Source organism: Biomphalaria glabrata, chromosome 2, assembly GCF_947242115.1.
Source record: "Biomphalaria glabrata chromosome 2, xgBioGlab47.1, whole genome shotgun sequence".
Classification (NCBI taxonomy): domain Eukaryota; kingdom Metazoa; phylum Mollusca; class Gastropoda; family Planorbidae; genus Biomphalaria; species Biomphalaria glabrata.
In genome coordinates this window covers 42,124,464-42,143,122 of record NC_074712.1, presented here as the reverse complement: position 1 = coordinate 42,143,122, position 18,659 = coordinate 42,124,464, and the positions used below count along the sequence as shown (strand labels likewise).

General features: G+C 34.2%; 1 protein-coding gene across 2 annotated transcripts; it reads right to left on the bottom strand.

Moving 5' to 3' along the window:
- Positions 1 to 6,216: 6,216 nt before the first annotated feature.
- Positions 6,217 to 18,333, bottom strand: LOC106058733 (serine/threonine-protein phosphatase 2A catalytic subunit beta isoform). Of its 2 annotated transcripts, none has more exons than XM_056020644.1 (8): positions 18,186 to 18,333; positions 13,383 to 13,494; positions 12,768 to 12,977; positions 11,769 to 11,942; positions 11,561 to 11,650; positions 11,238 to 11,399; positions 8,474 to 8,592; positions 6,217 to 7,573 (listed from the first exon to the last, which is right to left on the bottom strand). In XM_056020644.1, exons 2-8 carry the CDS (start codon positions 13,491 to 13,493, stop codon positions 7,501 to 7,503), a joined length of 939 nt encoding a protein of 312 aa, XP_055876619.1. In that variant the 5' UTR covers position 13,494; positions 18,186 to 18,333; the 3' UTR covers positions 6,217 to 7,500. The 2 variants fall into 2 exon arrangements, with proteins under 2 accessions (XP_055876619.1, XP_055876621.1); XM_056020646.1 differs by lacking the exon at positions 18,186 to 18,333 and adding an exon at positions 18,006 to 18,029.
- Between the last annotated feature and the right edge of the window lie 326 nt (positions 18,334 to 18,659).

Here is an 18,659-nt window from a genome sequence, read left to right as displayed (position 1 = left end):
TTGCAATTTATTTTAAAACTACTTTCTAATTTTAGTGAGTTGAAGAGTGAAAATGCAATTTAAAACTACATATTAAGTATTAAATAATAACTAATTTTTATTGTTAAAATTCAAATTTAACCAATTAAATTAACAATTAATATTTATTGCTGGAATCATCAAACACACTGGAAATGTTTTGTTTTTTTTTTACCTAGGCTTATCATCTGTTCCTACGTATGTTATGTTTCATATATTCTACTAGCCTGGCATTACCCGCGGCCTGCGGGTCTAAGTTTGTGTTTACTAATCTAGTGGATTGGATTTAGATGTATGTTAAACTTAGCTAATGATCCTTTCACGTTATTTCTCTTTCGCTACGAAAATAAAATTAGTTTTGCGAAAATGGGTTTACCCGAGGCCGATACATTCATATCTATTAAAAACGAAAAGAGCGATAGCTTTGTTAAATGAATGGATTATAAAGTGAACAATTAAACGAAATAATTTTTAGTACGCGATTCATGTATGAATATAGATCTAGGCCTATCTCAACTCGGCTTCGCAGCTTTCGTAAACGAATGTAGTCTCTTAAAAATAATTTAGAAAACCAAATTTGAATGTTTATTTGATCAAAATATGAAATGAATGGACTATAATTAGTATGTTCATGTGTTAAAGTATAAAACTATCTGTGCGAAGAGAAGTTTTATCATCTTAGAGTTGAATTAGAGTTTTAGATCTAGGGATGGGATTATAAAGTAAACAATTAAACGAATTAATTTTTCGTACGCGATTCATTACGGTATTGTCTAATGAAAGTATGTTCGTCAAGAAATCTGTAGTTACATATAAGGAACTAATTAATGTAAAAAATGCTTTTGAAACACAAAATTGAAGGTTAATTTTATTATCTAATGAAATTTCATGTGTCAAAGTAAAAAACTATCAGCGCCAAGTGTATTTCTTAAAATTAGATCTAGGTCTAAATCCTTTCGATCTTTTCTCATGTAAACATTGTAGACATGGCCTAGATCCATAAAATACTATAGTTTTAATAGAGTCGGACAACTTTATTTTTTTTTTAGGGTCTTAAGTTTGTTTTAGGGCTACAATACATACACTAAGGTCTAAGTTGGTACCCAAGAAACATTCCTGCCAAGTTTTATCAAGATTGGTCAAGCGGTTTTAATGTCTATAAGTCACATACATACACCTCACATTCTACTTTATAGTATAGACTAGACACATGTTACCCGCGACCCGCGGGTCTTTATTTGCGCATTACTGTCGATATAGTCACTGGGAGTGTTTTGTAAACTATTAAACGAAATAATAGTGTAATAAGTAAAGCGAATGTGTCAATGTAAAAATAGTGTGAATGAAGCTATCAAATCAAAATAGCTAATAGGCTTAAATCCATTTTTTCAAATTAAAACATTTGCTTGTAGGCCTACATATATTTGATTAAAATTTGAGATAAATAGACTTAATTTAGTATGTTCATGTGTTAAAGTATAAAGTAGATCTTGAGGTAGACATAGATCTAAATCTACACTAATCTAAATTGGCTTTTATAGAGTTCATTCTGTGTTGCGCATGCGTGACCTTTTTTCATGAATGAATATATGGCATGTCTCAACAGGGCTACGCAGCTTTAGCGAACAGCTAACGAATGTATTTAAAATGCTTTAGAAAAACAAATTTGAATGTTAATTTGATTAAAATATGAAATGAATGGACAATAATTAGTATGTTTATGTGTTAAAGCATAAAACTATCTTTGCGAAAAGAAATTTTATCATCTTCAATGAGGGTTTTAGACCTAGGCCTAGGAATAGACTCAGTAGAGAGATGTGTTAATGTGTAACCAATTGGTATTGTTACAAATGAACAGTGATAGGTAGAGATCAACGTATGACCCCGGCGAGATGACACAGCAGCGAGTGTTCTCTGAAATCTACATGTATAAACAAAGACAGGATGTGACGTGCCCTCACGTGTTGTTCCAGAGGACGTACTGATCTACGAAGGGGGGCAGTGTTACTAATGAACAGTGACAGATAGAGGTCACTACGTGTGACCTCGGCGAGATGACACTGCAGAAGGTGTTCTCTGTAATCGACATGTATAAACAACGACAGGATGTGATGTTTCCTCCCGTGTTGTTCCAGAGGATACTAGCAGTGTTTTTGCAACTATGGACAAGCGATTAGGGACTCTACATAAGCCAGAGAGTTAATGTGAAAGTCAGTCGTATGGAGTCGTGAGTGAGTCGTCGGTACTGTTGTCTACTGTGCGAGACAGTAGAAGAGAGATGTGTACGACTCGATGCAAGTTAACTAGGGTAGAGTTAACTGGAGTGGACTAGTGTCGTTAAGTCTATACAGCGAACTACAGTGGACTTGAGCCGTTACAGTCGATACAGTCGATGTAAGACGTGTACGGCTCTGATTCGGTAGACTTGAGTACGACTTGGTTCAGCTTAGGGAGACCTGGAGCGACACTGGGAAGTGTGTCGTTAGTCTGTTCTGTGGAATACGGCTCGATGCAAGTTGAGAAGAGATGAATTGCAACGAAGTGAAGAGATGAATTGCAACGAAGTATAGCTAACTGTAAACTGACAGATATTGTACATTCTTCTACGCTACATGTTACATTGACGAATTGTTAGAGTTAATAGTCATTGAAGTTATATGAAACTGAAAGTTTAGTCGTCAAGTTCTTTACAGTGTTTTTATTTGTGTGCCTACTAATACTTCTAGCCAGAAGATTCAGAAATACGTAACAGTATTGTCTAATGAAAGAATGTTCGCCAGGAAATCTGTAGTCACAGATATCAGGAACTAATTTATGCAAAAAATGCTTTTGAAAAACAAAATTGAAAGTTAATTTTATTATATAATGAAATCAATGGATCTTCTTTTGTATTTTCATGTGTCAAAGTAAAAAACTATCTGCGCAAAGTGTATTTCTTAAAATTAGATCTAGGTCTAAATCTTTTCGATTTTTTCTCATGTCAACATTTAGACATGGCCTAGATCCATAAAATACTATAGCTGTAATAGAGTCGGACAACTTTATTTTTTTATTAGGTTCTTAAGTTTGTTTTAGGGCTACAATACATACACTAAGGTCTAAGTTGGTACCCATGAAACATTCCTGCCAAGTTTTATCAAGATTGGTCAAGCGGTTTTGATGTCTAAGTCACATACATACACCTCACATTCTACTTTATAGTATAGATAATGAAGACATTCAAACATTAAATATTAATTAATTAATTTGTTTTAAGTATCATTGTAAAAGTGTTCGCAAAGAGTTTCTCGTGTATTCCTGGATCTTTCACGTGTCCGCCGAACTGTTTTCACTAAAGGAGAAGGGGCGAAGGCGAGTAACTGGCGCCTTAGCCAGTAGGTTTCAAGCAGGAAGGGCTCATTAGCCACATAGCAGAAGGAAAACTGAATTCAAAACTCTGCTGCCTTGCAACTATTCCCAAACATGGTAAAACTGTAGTGGGTCAACCCTGGGGAAAAATAAGGAGCTGGTGACCCTTAGGCAGTTTGCAGCACACAGCACTACACCTTGTAAGAGTCTGTGACGCCACTAATCCCAAACTGTATGTAGGCTACTTCTTGTGCAAAGAATCCCATAAGAAGCTTTTAATTTAATAGCTTATGCCACCGATGTGCCCTTGAACTGTATTGTTGCTTACAGAAATTCTTTTAATAATATCAGATGTAGGTGTGTGTAAAACAGTTTTCACAACTACAACGGCTGGTAAAATCAATGTTTTACCAATAGTGTTTTCCGTATTTTGCTATAAGTTAAGAGATATTGTAAGACATTCATAAACCAACATCTTCTTTATACAATGTTGAAGAGAGATTGTGTGGGTCTATTCAGAACTTTTATCTTTTTGTCAGGGTGACATTGTCTCAGATGATCCTCTAGCGTAATTGGTTTCGTATCATTTAAAAAAAAAAAGGCACTTAGGCAACCGCTTGTTTGACAAGGAAGGAAGGAATCCCAGTTCTAAATAATCAACGCTCTGACAGTGTACATTTCTTTTTGTTAAACATTTGTTACATGTAGACAAAATGAAGCTTTTTAAATAAGTATTGAACCTAAATACCACAATTTTTTGGTTTGATTAGCAGGATAAATATTTAAAGGATTTACCAAGGTACAAATCATATTATTAGTGTATAAAATAATTACATTAAATAAATGTAAAAATTAAAGTCACGATCTGCTTAAATGAAATCTATTATCGTAGACCCCCGTGGACATCTCATGGACCCCCAATTTATTTTTTCACTCTCGTAGACCCCCTGGAAGTCTTCGTAGACCCCTGGGGGTCTATATAGACCACTTTAGGAATCACTGGTCTAAATGGTGGTTGTTGTTTTTTTAAATTCTATTTCAACTTTGAAGATCTCTTTTTCCCACCCGATTCAAATTATTATGATTAAGTTTTTTCAATTAGGTCCATTATCGCTAGTCGACCCTTTGACATATTTCACTTTCAAATGTTTCATTTCTACTGTAATATGAATGCAAATCATGATGCAAATCAAATTGTTTAATATGTAACCTATTTGATCGAATGATATTAGATATTATCTAATCGCTGATTAAAATTCTCCATTAAAGAGCTCATTATTTCATGGATTCTTTTAAAAACATATTGAGCGCAGATACATGCGTATCAAACAGCGGGAACTGTGGTTCAAGTTGAACACCACTGGTGTTGACTGTGTTGAATGGGCTACAGTTCCAGATCTAGATAATTGGCTAAGTATTGCGAGTAGATATCAACAAAATGTGTTTATGTCATCTGTTACTTAAAACTTTCACAAATTACCAGTACCGAATTCCTATCTGAGCTACTTATTGGAATGTTTACGAAGTAGTAGACACAAGTACATCCAGGAACGAATACAAACTATTGTATTTGAAAAGTAAACTAAAATGTGTATATTTTGCTACTTTGTTAATCTCATTATTGTTGCTAGCTGGTAGACCAGCTCAATTCACATTTAGGCTACCCAATGTCTTTCAATCTGTCAAGTCAACGCACTCTCTAGCGTTCACTTTCTTCTAAATCACATGGTACACATGATTTCATTATTGCATACACTGTGGGGGACCAGGTGATAATGTTACAGTTGTTTTATTTCAATGTTCAATTCACTGGTTTTATCTAGATTTAGATGTTTTGAATATACATTCAGACTCCAGATCTAGATAATTGGCGGTACTTATTTTCATTTCTCCGTATTTCTTTTTAGATTTGGTCATTTTGGAAATTATTCACTGCTTCTTGTTGATTGTTAAGTCATAAAGTCAATATTGTTACATTCAGTCTACATCTATTTTTGGCGTCTTTAATTTTTACTACTAATTATGTAATTGTAATACTGACATGTAAACAAGACCATTCTCTGAATTTGGGCTACTGAAACTCAAGTAAAAAGAGTACATTTTTTGGTACAATGGACCGTTCACACAACTTTTTATTCATAGAGAAGTCCGGCAGGACGTCTTCAACAAAATAGACGGAACTTGGTTAAAACCCGCTTGAGAACAACGAAACTGTCAAGATGTCTTACTAGGGGTTTCGCTGAATTTAGTTAGACCTTTGTTCAGATCTGGGGATTAGTGTAAAGACGTATTGGCCACAAGAAAAAGATGCCGACTTTGTGTTAACTGACATGAAAGAGCTACGAAAGGAAATTTATTCTTTCATGGATTGTTCAAGAAAAAGTCATGATGTGCCAGATGCACTTGAATTTTTGTTGCATTCCCAAATATTGGATCCTTAGATCAAAATCAAAGCTTGATTAACTATTGACAAAAGCGAATTACGTTTTTCTTCTGAACCATAGATCTGTTGAGTCTCATGTAGTCAGCATAACGTCCAGCTTTTCCCAAACTTATGTCATATCCCCAAAAAGTGCTGGGTGGATTCATTAAAAATCCAGAAACCTAAAATTGCAGTTTTCACCAGGATTGTAACCTGGGAACCTTTGGTTTAGAAGTCAAGCGCTTTACCACTGACAAACTCTTTCATGTGGACTGCTGACTAACATCTTTTTTAGCTTCTCCTAAGCCTCAGCCCACCGATCCTACCACCAGTATGAGCTCCAACAATAAATCCATTAACAGTGATCCTTTCATCCACTATGGAGTCAACACATTTTCTTTCACTGCTGGAAACACTAACAATACATGGTATTGACAATGACTTTATTATACTTTCTATAATAAACACTTGAATAACACAAATCACTCAAAGTTTGTGTCCACATCTTTTTTTTTTTAATTGTACAATGTTTACATTTCCTTGGTTTGTCTTTTGACATTACTAGAATGAAATCATGCAGGGCATTCTTCACACTATGGGAGCAAGAAACAAAGTGACACAGAAAACATGAGAGACGATACACTAAGAGTTCCTTCTCAAGCAGGGACAAGGTAGAGTTAGTTTTGTGCTAGTCAGAGAAAGTGTCCAATGGACAGGAGGAACAGAGAGGACTTCAGTAATAGCAGCAATACTTCAAAGTTTAGTTTGGTTGTGTATGTCAAGGAGGGTTAGAAAATAGTGACATTTTGCTGTATCAATAAATAGAAACAATTCAAAATTGCAACAAGAACAGCAAGAGAAAGAAATGGGAACAGCTAACTAAACATTCAGTTTTCTAATAATTGTGATATTTAAAAAAAAAATGATTTGACAGAAAACACAAATTTATACAGATTTAAAAAAATAATTATAAAGGACATAACACTCCCAATCAAGTTCATATCTTTCTTCAATGACAAACAACTAAATGAGAACTAATGCAGGTCTCACTGATCATCCAAGTGTCAAAGTTCTAGATTGAAGTGAAAGCACAATATCAGCCCATTTTTTTTTAATAATAAAAGAAAAATATTTTTAAAAATAATAATATAAATCTTACCTATATCATGAAATTAACGTGTGATTTTGTTTATAAAAACAATGGCTTTGAAAATAAAACTATTTAGGTTGTACATATACACAAGGTAAACCATTAAGCTTCTTTGTTCTTGTGCTAAATAGAACACAGCAACAGTCATGAGGTCATTAACTCATCCATACCACATTTACATTACTCATTTTGAAATTTGTCTTACATTATAAAAACAAAACTAAAAAAAATGTGTATTGTCACACAACCTGGATATGTTTAACCAACACTTTCAGGCCTGGTGGAATAAATCAGCTTGTATAAACAAATACAAATGTCTTACAAAAGGGAACAATTACATCTCAATTGTTAATTCTGAGAGAGAATTCACTTTGCATGATATCGCATGACAAGACTTGAAACAACAACACTAGTTGAAAAATAAAATAAATAACCACTATAAGCTGCTAGTATTTAAAGACAAATTTCACAAACCAATAACCACTGGTTTTGGTTGTGTTGAGTGAATACAGCAGCCCCAGTCTTGAAGCAACACTTGTCCTCCCCATCAATCCATTGAATTTTACAGGAAATAATCTGGAGTTCGCCTAGTCACATGTGGTTCTCCTCTTCTTGGAGCAGGATCAAATTGTAAACTATAAGATTTAAAAAAAATAATAATTTCTTGGCGATGTTATCAAAAGGAAATAAAAATTCAAGTTGTTGGGTTTTTTTATAACTATAAAAATATAACAAGAAATAGAATGAATATTGAATAAAAAATTTTAACAAAATATGTGTTGTGCAATCTCTTGCTGAGGGGGCTCGGTGGTTAAGCGCCTGGCTTTCAAACCATGGGTTCTGGGTTCAAATCTTGGTGAAGACTGGGAATTTGATTTTTGGGATTTTATGGCAGCAGAGTCCATCCAACTCTAATGGATACCTGACATTAGTTGGGGAAAGTAAAGGCAGTTGGTCGTTGTGCTGGCCACATGACACCCTGCATGTTAACTGTTGGCCAAAAAAACAGATGAGCTGAACATCATCTGCCCTATAGATCACAAGGTCTGAAAGATTTTTTTTGAACAGAAGTTATCGGTATCTTATTTTCTTCTCGTTATAAATATTGAGTTTAATAAATATTAGAACATAAATTCTAAAATATATTTGATAGAGGTCCATAAATATCAATTACTGTTATATAATTGTTAATAAGCCTAAACCGAAATTGCAATATTACAATGTTATATATTTTAAAATCATTATCATTACTAAAATAAATCTTTGTGAATTTTAGAAACAATCTTACTAGTTTCAATTTTGCTAAGGGGAAAATATGATTATTATGATCACATTGAAGTATAAATTTCACTTACTTAAATAGCATAATAACAAATAAGTATAGTCTCACTCTAAGCCATAACCAGTACAAAATAAAAATATGTTCTATAATTTCACATTTTCCATAGGTGTTTTTAAATTACTTTTTTTAACACAAAGATTACCAGTTGTTAAAGTGAGCTATCCATAATACTTGAACAAAATTAATAACTTACAAGGAGTACTTTAGGGCATCATCCAATTCCATAATGGCAGCTTGATTACCACAACGATAACAATAGTTGGGTGCACTAAATATAGTTACAACATTTCTATCATGACACCAGTTGTAACCCTGAAAGTGAGCAAATGTATATAAATAAATAAATTTCTGACAACTTATTTTTTAAATTCCTTTCCCAATGCTTGGCATTCCTTTTCATTTTTAATTTATAACTAACCATTTCACAATTAGAGACACAGGGAGTCGCCTCTACTGGTAAACCACTAGAGTTGCTGGCAATCACAGATTTTGAGTTGTTTTATTTACGCATGCACTGCTGGTTTTTAAATAACTATTTATACCTTTACAAACTCTGATCTAAGAGAGCGATAGTGGCGCTATTTTTAGGTGTTCATTTGGTATCTGCAGCATGCTGGGATGGATTTTTTAAAAAATTACATTGTTTTTTGTTGTTTTTTTGCTAGCCTACAAAAAAAAACAGAACATATTTAGGCTAATGTGTAAGCTTTAATTGAATAAGATTTTAATGGGAATATTAATGTTTTAGCTGTAGAATAAGGAAATAATGATTGAGGTAATGATTATGACCAATAGTAGTAAAAAAAAAATAATTGATGCTAGATCTGTTTGTATCTAGTCAAATAAGAGATCAGAAGACAACTATATCTGACATGATACTGTAATGTTTTTAAGCTCTGTAGGCCAATTTATGAATTGAAACATGATGCTGATACCTAGGTCTATTTTTCTTTATTATAAAAAGATTTTGGTTTGGTTTTATTTTTTTTTCTGTGAATTTAGTCAAAAAATATTTCTGACAACTGTTTAGTGGTTAAATAGTTAATCAATTGAATATCCAGATCAATTAATCAATAAAAAAAATCATTTTAACCCATTAAACCCATTCTGCAGTTTAAAATGTTAACCTGTTTTAGTCCTAAACCATTGTAGAACGTTTCTAAAACCTATATTCAATATACTTGCTTTAAACTATTTATAAAGAAGATTTCTTCTAGTCTTGTTGCAAGTGTGATTACAAATCATTTTGGAGATTACAGATTCTATTTTTAATAAAATCAGGAAGATTTTTATTGCTGAAATAATTTTGAAAAAAAAAAAAACAGTCCCATAGCCCCAGGTGTATAAGCCCCATGTGGGTAAATAAGTATTTTAAAATCTTTTTTATATTCTAATGGTATTAAAAGTATATATTTGTTGAAACCAGACATATCATTCTATTTTTTAAAGTTGTTTATTTTGTTTATATTTATTAGATCTTTAATTTCATTATTTTTTCAAAATAAATATTTTTTAGGATTTTTCAAATTTGGAGTTATCCCTCTTTGCTTAGGGCTGGGCAGGTTTTTTTTTTTAACCGGAAAATAGGAGCAATTGGGTTAATACCCATTTAGGTTACTATTGCTCATATCATTACTTATTGAGAAAACTAATGTATTTTATTTATTCTTTCAACAGTATGTAAATAGTATGCAAACAAAAAATAATGGCTAACACCCAAATTTTGACTAGTCTGACTCCAAACAAAATTGTACTCAGTAGGCCTGTTACAAACTACAATATTATGACGACTTAATCCACAAACTCTTGACTAAACTCAATTCTGAGCAGCTTTCTTCATCTGCTCCCATGTCATTCTACTTCCCAGATAGGTAAAATGGACAGTATTGAGAATGTTCTCTCCCTGTCTCCCGCCTGTCTCAATCAACCACCAAGAAAAATATTAAGGACAAAAGTGCACACCTTTATCTTACTCCTGTTTTTACTTGAAATGGGTTGGTCAGATTACTACTGTGTATTACTTGGCATGATGAGCCATAGTACGACTGTTTAATGATATGGGTGAACTTTATTGGCACTTCGTAATCATTCATCAGCATACAAATTATTTCTTATTACATTTAATATGATATTCCATTAAAAATGATACATAGTATACTTGATATAGATTGTATGTACGAGTAAATTATTAATTTCTTCTTCATCGTTCTCATTGTTATGTTGGAGTGTTCATATGACTAGACCAATACATGAGATGAACTGCGCAGTGGTTTCCAAATCAGGGAGCTCTCCATATAGTTTTCTTTCTATTGGGGTGATTTGGGGCCTATGTCTTATACCTCTTGGTAGGGAGAGAGAGCAGTTTTGGAGGACGTGGTCGGCATTTTCTGGTGATACTATGGGCAGATTTCACTGGTTCCAATTTTGAGCTTCCGGAACATATGTTGTCGCATTCTGTTGTGTCCGGTCCTGAGTCGAAAGATTAGGCGTTGGTCTTGTCGGGATAGCTTATAGTAAGCATCATCTTTCTTGTGATTTGGATGGGAGCTCATCCATTTCTCATTTATTTTATCTACAATTAATTTCTTCATTTCTTCTGGATAGAGTGCAGAGTTTACTTGTGAGTTTGTTCTCCCACTCTTGGCGAGTGTGTCAGCCTTCTCATTTCCTGCTAGTTGTATGTGAGCTGGTATCCATTGAATAACAGTTTTTTTGCTGTTGTTGTTGAGCTTTGTAAGTGTTGTTCTGAGGTTTTTAATATAAGGGGAATCAGAGTTTTGCAAGCTTTGGAGGGTTGTTTTCGTGTCTGTTAGAAAGACAATCTGACTGTGAGGGGAACTTGGATGATTTGCTAGCATGGTAGCAGCTAGTGCTTCCCTTTCTGCTCTGTGACTGTCAGAGAGCTCTCCAGTTGCAATGGATAAATTATTAATGAATAATGATTAATTATCACTTACTTCCATAACAAGCTGGTGAGCCCTAGAGACTAGAGTTAAACCATTACTGTGATTAAAGGTCTCTGAAATGTCCTGACCAAATGTGTACCCAGCACCACGAGGTGAGATTCCCCAGCCTCCCCTGTCATCAGGATCAGACCAAAGTAGATCACACATAGGTCCCTGCACAAGAAAACATTTTACAATTATTAATATAATTAAGCATTAATATATAATTAATAATAATAAAAGGATCACATTTACAGTTTTAAAAAATCTATATTTTTTTTTATAATTCACTTTTAAATGCAAAACTTCTTGTATCAGATAATCACAAGTCTCACCTCATGTGGAACTTCTTGAATTCTATCTAAAGCCCTAATATGATCTAAGGTATCTATAGATGGTGACAAACCTCCATGCAAACAGAAGATCTATTTGGAAAAAAGAAATTATCACAAAGATTTTAGAAAAAAAAAAGAAAAGGCAAAACCTGTAATTAAGGACTTTGTATATTAATGAGAAAAAAAAAAAGGATTATACATATCCTACCTGACCATCAACAAGAGCAGTCAGAGGTAAGTAGTCAAACAAATCTGTAAAATATTTCCATACATTTGCATTGCCATATTTACGAAGACATTCATCATAGAACCCATACACTTGTGTAATTTGACGACTTTCATGGTTACCTCTCAAAATTGTGATTCTGTCCTTAAAACGAACCTGTTTGAGTAAGAAATTGTAAAAGTTACATAAGAAGTCATTTTGGCTTTTATCTCTTCAAAGGGCATGTTTTTTGTACTAGTATGAAAAATACAGAATGACCATCATTTATTAAAGCAGTTTAAAATTGCAACAAGAACACAAAAGATAAAGAACATGGGAATAGCTAACATTTAATCTAGCACCATTCTAATATTTTTAAACAACACTGACTTTTAAGAAAACACTAATTTAAATTTAAAAAAAAAAATGAAAATCAATGATGAACTTAACACTCTCAATTAATTTCTCATTTATATTCTCTTCCAACCTGGGGGCTCGGAGGCTGAGTGGTAAAGCGATTGGCTTCCAAACCTGGGGTCCTGGGTTCGAATCTCTGCAAGACTGGGATTTTGCATATCTGGATTTTTAGGGCACCCCCTAAGTCCACCAAACTCTAATGGATACCTGAATTTAGTTAGGGGAAAGCAAAGGCAGTTGATAGATGTGCTGGCCTCATAACACCCTGCTCATTAACTGTTGACCAAACAAACATGTTTTACAGATTGCTAGGTCTGAAAGGGGAACTTTAACATCAGAGCAATAAATACAATGCAATTGTTTTTTTTTTATTTTATGAAATAATTGAAGTTTGAAAATCAATTCTATGTAAATTCTCACAAGTTATAAAAATACACTTGATAATTAATTTACAGGGGAAAGTGTGTAAAGACTGTAATACTATCACATAAAGTTAGGGTTAGTGATAAAGGGAAGTGGAGGTCTGAATTTGAAAAATGTATGTATATTTAATAAAAAGTACAAGACCATATTAAAAGTACTAACCTTAAGAGTAACTAATAAAGAAACAGTTTCAACTGAATAATAGCCCCTATCCACGTAATCTCCCATAAACAAATAATTTGTGTCTGGAGATTTGCCTCCAATTCGAAACAGTTCCATGAGATCATGAAACTGGCCATGAACATCCCCACAAACTGTTACTGGACATTTTACTTCTTGAACATTTGATTCCTTTGATAAAATCTCCTTAGCCTGCAAACATAAATTAAACTTTTTTTAATAAGGCAGAACATGGAGTATATTTTAATAAATAATCTATTTTATTATTTTGTGAGTTGCAGTTTAAGTATAAGTTACGGTTAAACAGTACTACCAAAGAACATGTTAAAAAAAAAAATTAATTGGAAATAATAAAACTGGTCATTGTAAAGATCCTGCTTTATCTCTTTAAAAATAATTATCTATAATTAGTTCGAAATAAGCAAAACATTTGTACCAGAGATTAAAAACAAACATTAAGCATTATGATAAATGTATTTTAGCTAATATGCAAATTAGTGTTTTTAAGTGTATGTTAACATAATAATATGTTCAGAAATGATTTTATGAAGTATATATTAGTAACAACATTACAATCTGAAGAAAATGAAAAACTACCTTTTCACACAAAGTTTTGACTTGATTTTCTGACAACTGTTTACAGTCATTAAGCTGTTCTATCCACTGATCCAGCTCCTTGGCAGACGCCCTATCTTCAATAAAACTCATTCTAAAAAGAAAGATTGAAAGAAAGACAGTCTAGTTTTATTTTCTAGTTGTTTTTTTTTATACATATTTTTATAGTATTAAGTACATTTTAGTAGTTTGTTCTTGGAATTGTGTGGCTTTCATTATTGAAGTGATTGTAAATTTAGATTAAATGACGAACACTAGTGTGTTGCAGGTTTGAATAACATAACATATAGAAATTAAAGAAACTAAAGAAATGATCATTGATTTTAGGGAACATAAAGGCCAGCTTGCAGAAATTCAGATAAAAAACCAAACTGTAGAACAAGTGCAATAATATAAATAACATAGGTACAACCATCAACAACAAACTGAAATGGAGTGAACAATGTCAAAACCAAAATTCACCAACGACTCTTTATAAAGCTAAGGAATTATACAGCAACCATCAGCAGTCTAATTAACTTTGCCATCACCTGCTGGTATGGTAATACTTCACTAACACAAAGACTTAAGACTAAATAGACTAATTAAAAAAGCATGGTATATCACTTGAACACAGCTACCATCTCTTGAAGAGCTTTTTCATGAAAGATGCCTTTCCAAAACATGATTCTTAAAGACAACCTGCACCCATTAAACCACTGTTACTTAAGATCTGAACAAAGTGGTCGTCTCCTTTCCATTAAAAACTCCTTTATTCCACTTTCGGTCAGAGTGTTACGAGATCATCTGTCGTCATCGAGAATTACATAGAAGTCTAATTCATAAAGCGCTGGTTGTATGTGTTTCGCGTGTGAATGTTGTTCGTATTTTTCATCTATATTGTTATTGTACAGTAGTTACGCAGAGGTTGTCAAATGTAGTCAAACAGAATTTCCATTTGATTGGATCAATAAAAATTATCTTATCTATAGAGAACTGTTTGATTTGATTTGTTGATTTGAGGCACATCGGCACAATTTAGGCCATGTCGTGCCTGCAGTCCCTTAAGGACTACTCTCTCTCTAAACAACATCTATAGAGAACACAAATTCATTAATTTAAACTGAAATACTTTAATTGCAAAAACCTAATAAGTAGAAATCAAGAAAAAAAGCACAATAATTTTGTAATTTGAGATTTTATATAATATTGTTACGAATCTCACTATCCAGGCTCTCTGCAAACTGCACCATACACCACCAACTTAAAGAACTTGACAACTCTGGGCCTCAAAGTAACGTAATAGTTTAATAGTTGAAGAAATAACAGCCAATACTGTACAATTGGCAGCACATAGAACAGTACAAATAGCTCTGCGATAACAAATATCTCTCCGCCGTATCAAGTCTTGCACTGGCCTCTCCGTCTCGTTCCGGGCTTGCACTGGGTTCAAACAGTTCGGGACTGACTTCACACACTTGGGCTCGTTGTGTCGGACTCGATCACAGACCAAGATCAAGACGCAGTTCGTCTCAACTGTACTTGACAGTACTCCGCACTGAACCGTCGTAATGCTCCGTACAGAACCACACCGTTGAACTGTGCTGTAGTCGACCGTGTTCTGAACTCCTGTCGTGAACCCGCTTTCTGAACCTTGCTGTATTGAGCCCCTTTTCTCCACCGTCTCGACTGCGACACCTCCGCTCTTATATAGGGTCCCTACTGGCCTTCTCGAACCGGACAGAACGCCCCTCGACGTTTCTAGGTGGTCAGATGACCATAACTCTCGTGACGCTCCTGAGCTCTGTTCACGTCGGCGATCCTTCCCGAACTGTCCTGTTGACCCTCGACTCTGCTGACAGTCGTAACTCGTCACGCTTGACCGCTCGTCTAGCGCTGGCCTGGGGCAATTTGCGTCGGCTGACTACACACACACACACCACTACCCCCATCTGTGCTACCACCAGGTTTATAACAATATATATAAATATATATTTATAAATATTGAATATATACAACCACACTAATAATACTCTCTAAAATGCAAATGCACTATCATTTGTCCAAACTATCTCATCTAAGATGTTTTTCTTTCTTACAATATAATAATTATTTTACAAAACATTACAAGACACTTTAATTTTATAGCCAAGCACAAATATGCATCTCTAGAGATCTATTTAAACTATAAGATCTTCAACAAATGCAAAGTGGAAAGGATTCTCAATTATCTATGATGTATGGGATTAATAAAATGATATTTCCACATGTGCTAGTGTTGTCTAGACTCTACCTCTTCTGAACTTGAAGTCTTCTAATCTAGAATCTAAAAAAAAATACTCATACTGACCATGTACAGTGTATCCTGTACGTACTGACATTGTATCTGTGTGTCTAGATCTGGAGTCTGAGTAACAGACTATTATATGATCTAATTATTAAAAATTACTCCACTTTCATCAGGGGTGGGGGGACTTCATTCTATTTCATATCTGAAGTACATTACAAGAGAACTCAAGCGATAAAGAGTATAACTAGAGTTAGATTAGATCCTGATCTAGTTCTAGATTTAGAATCTAGAGACTAACCTGACTAATACTTAGTAATACTAAATCTAAATCTAGTGACTAGTCTTAGTTATAAATAGTCTAGAAAATCCATCCAGTGCTACAGCCCATGTAGGGCCCTGGCCTGCTTTAGCCAATCTCTCCATTCTGATCTATCCTATGTTTAATGTCTCCATGCCCAGACTTTTAGCTGTTGTAGATCTGCCTCTATGGTGTCATCAAAGCACTGCACACGTCACCTGCCTTTTGGTTTTTGACGGTGAACCTTTAATCCTCTGCTCTCTGGCATTCTTCACAGGTGATCTGCCCAACAAAGTGAGTGAGTTTATCGCACCTGCTCTAAATAAGCTTTCCACGCTCCATGTTGCAAAAAAATTGTCATGTCCATTTCCAGGCATAATTCGTTTTCCATTGTGATCAGTCCGGTTTCCATATGTACATATGTGTTTTAACTTTCGTAACAATTTTTTTTTTATATGACTGGGTTGTTAGTCATACACTATAACCATCTGGGGGGCTGCCCCTTTCAGCTCTCTGGATAGGTGCCTTTATTCAGGTAAAGTGCCCTAAGGTAGCCTTGCTCTTTGTGAGGATCCTTCCACTTCCTGCAAGGCAGCAGGTTTGATTTTGGTCCACCCTGCTGGCTGGGTATTATAATAAATAAATTATATTTCCCCTGTACCCACCATTTGGCACCATATCTGGAGGGAATTCCTCTATCCACCACCTGGACCTGGGGTAGCACTCGATGGGAGATAAAAAAAAAAACAACTCAATACAGTCTAGAAAATGATTTAGATCAGCAGAGTTTTAAAGAGTTCAGTTACACTTAGTCTTAGACTTAGTATCACTTACAGTTACAGTGTAGTACTAGCTTACACTAGTTTTTTAGTTACACTACCTACAGTACAGTAGAACTAGAAATTACTATCTCTAGAATAGATTCTAGACTAGATCTAGAACTACTAACTAATAAACTACATTTTTATTTACTAGATGTAGTAGGTCTAGGTGACATAATCTAGATCTACATATGATATAGTTTAGATCTAGAGTAAAGTGCGCAGTTCGAGCAGTCCCAATTTGACAAGAGGTTCCAAACAGTTCACTTTTTATTGCTATAACTTTTTTATTTGAATGTTTACCAAATTACTACTATATTACTACTGCGCATGCACCTTTTTTCTTTACTTCCGACACATACTATTTCCTTTTCCTTGTAAAGGCTAAGTTCATGGTGAGGTCAAACTCAGGAGGTGTGGAATTATTCTTTTTTACTACCCGGTAGTGAAGGAAATGGGTAATGGGATTAAGGCTATTTTTAAGTCTGATTGCTCATCAGCTTAAAGAGACTATTTGAAGTTGTGGAGGGTGGGAAATGGTGCAATGGATGGTGTTCTTGCGCTGGAGTAAAAAGAAAATGACTTTATAGTAAAAATTAAATATTAAAACATGTTTTTAGATATATTTTATTTGATCTGCTCGAACCTTCCATCAACCCGATCGAGCTTACTAACTGGGGAAAAATCTGCTCGAGGAAAAGTACGCTTGGCGAAACTTACCCTACACCTCTTTGACTTCGTATTTAATTTTAACTAAGCCTAGTGATAGATTAAATCCAATCTATTTTTATAGAAAAAAGGACGAGGAATTCAGAGATACCATCAGTTTTTTCATAGGTCAGACCGTTACGGTGCTATAAAAATCCAAACTTGAAAATTGCTGCCAGCGGGCTTAATGCGCTCGAACTTCGCACTTTACTATAGATATAGATCTAAGTATCTCTAAAATTAGTAAAATACAATTGTCTAAATCTCTAGTTTATCTAGTTTAGACACATTTAGAGTTTAGAGTCTAGATCTATATCTAGAATAAATCTAGATTACTCTATCTATACCAGATCTAGTGTCTAGATTATAGATCTAGATAATAATATAGATATATAGATCTATATAAACTTGATCTAAATCTAGATTTATAGATTCGATTAAAAGTAAAACTTGAAAGTTTAACTATCTAGTTTAAGTTAAGCAAAATGAAAATCATTCAAAATGGCTACCTGGACAACTGAGCCTTCGATGCTTATTTAAACACGTTCAAGTTTTAGGTATTTAACTGTCCTTTAAATTAAGCAATCAACACGCATATCTGCTTTTTGTACATTTAATGCATGCAAGAAAGTAAATCCTTTAACAATTAGTCTTGCTAATTTTATTTACAAAACAATAGAAATCCTTACCTCAAATGCCTACAAGTTTAGAAATACAAAAAGGGCGACATCTGTTGGTGGTAAATGACGTCATTGAGAAAGAATTTCAAAAGTTGGAATACATTTTTAACGGTCAAGATCTTTTTAGACCTACTAGTCGACCGACGGCGTAGCATACGCCGCTATTTTGCATGGCCGGTCTTGGGCCACTGCAACCTATGCGACCGCAGTGGGCCCCCACTTTCAAAGGATTCGCACTTTTATAGGACCCGCGCTAATTCAAGGTGCATAAATTATTAAATAAAACCATTTTATAACTTAAAACAGATTTCCCGCGCCCTCCTGTCGATTTACCAGGACCTCCTGGAAATCTCCCGAAATCGCAAAATATACGAAAAAGTCCTTAAAATACACGGAAATAAATTCACTAAAATTGTCATTTTGGGGTGTCATTCAATATGGAAAACGCCAATCTTACGCGCGACATTATGCATAATTGTGTAA

Bases quoted from the DNA above. Each gene is read 5' to 3' on its own strand.
- LOC106058733 (XM_056020644.1), bottom strand. From the start codon at position 13,493: ATGAGTTTTATTGAAGATAGGGCGTCTGCCAAGGAGCTGGATCAGTGG. The intron at 11,400-11,560 runs GTGAGACTTGTG...TTTCTTGTGCAG, and splicing joins TTCAAGAAGTTCCACATGAG to GGACCTATGTGTGATCTACT. The intron at 8,593-11,237 runs GTAAGTGATAAT...GCTCACTTTCAG, and splicing joins CTCACCAGCTTGTTATGGAA to GGTTACAACTGGTGTCATGA.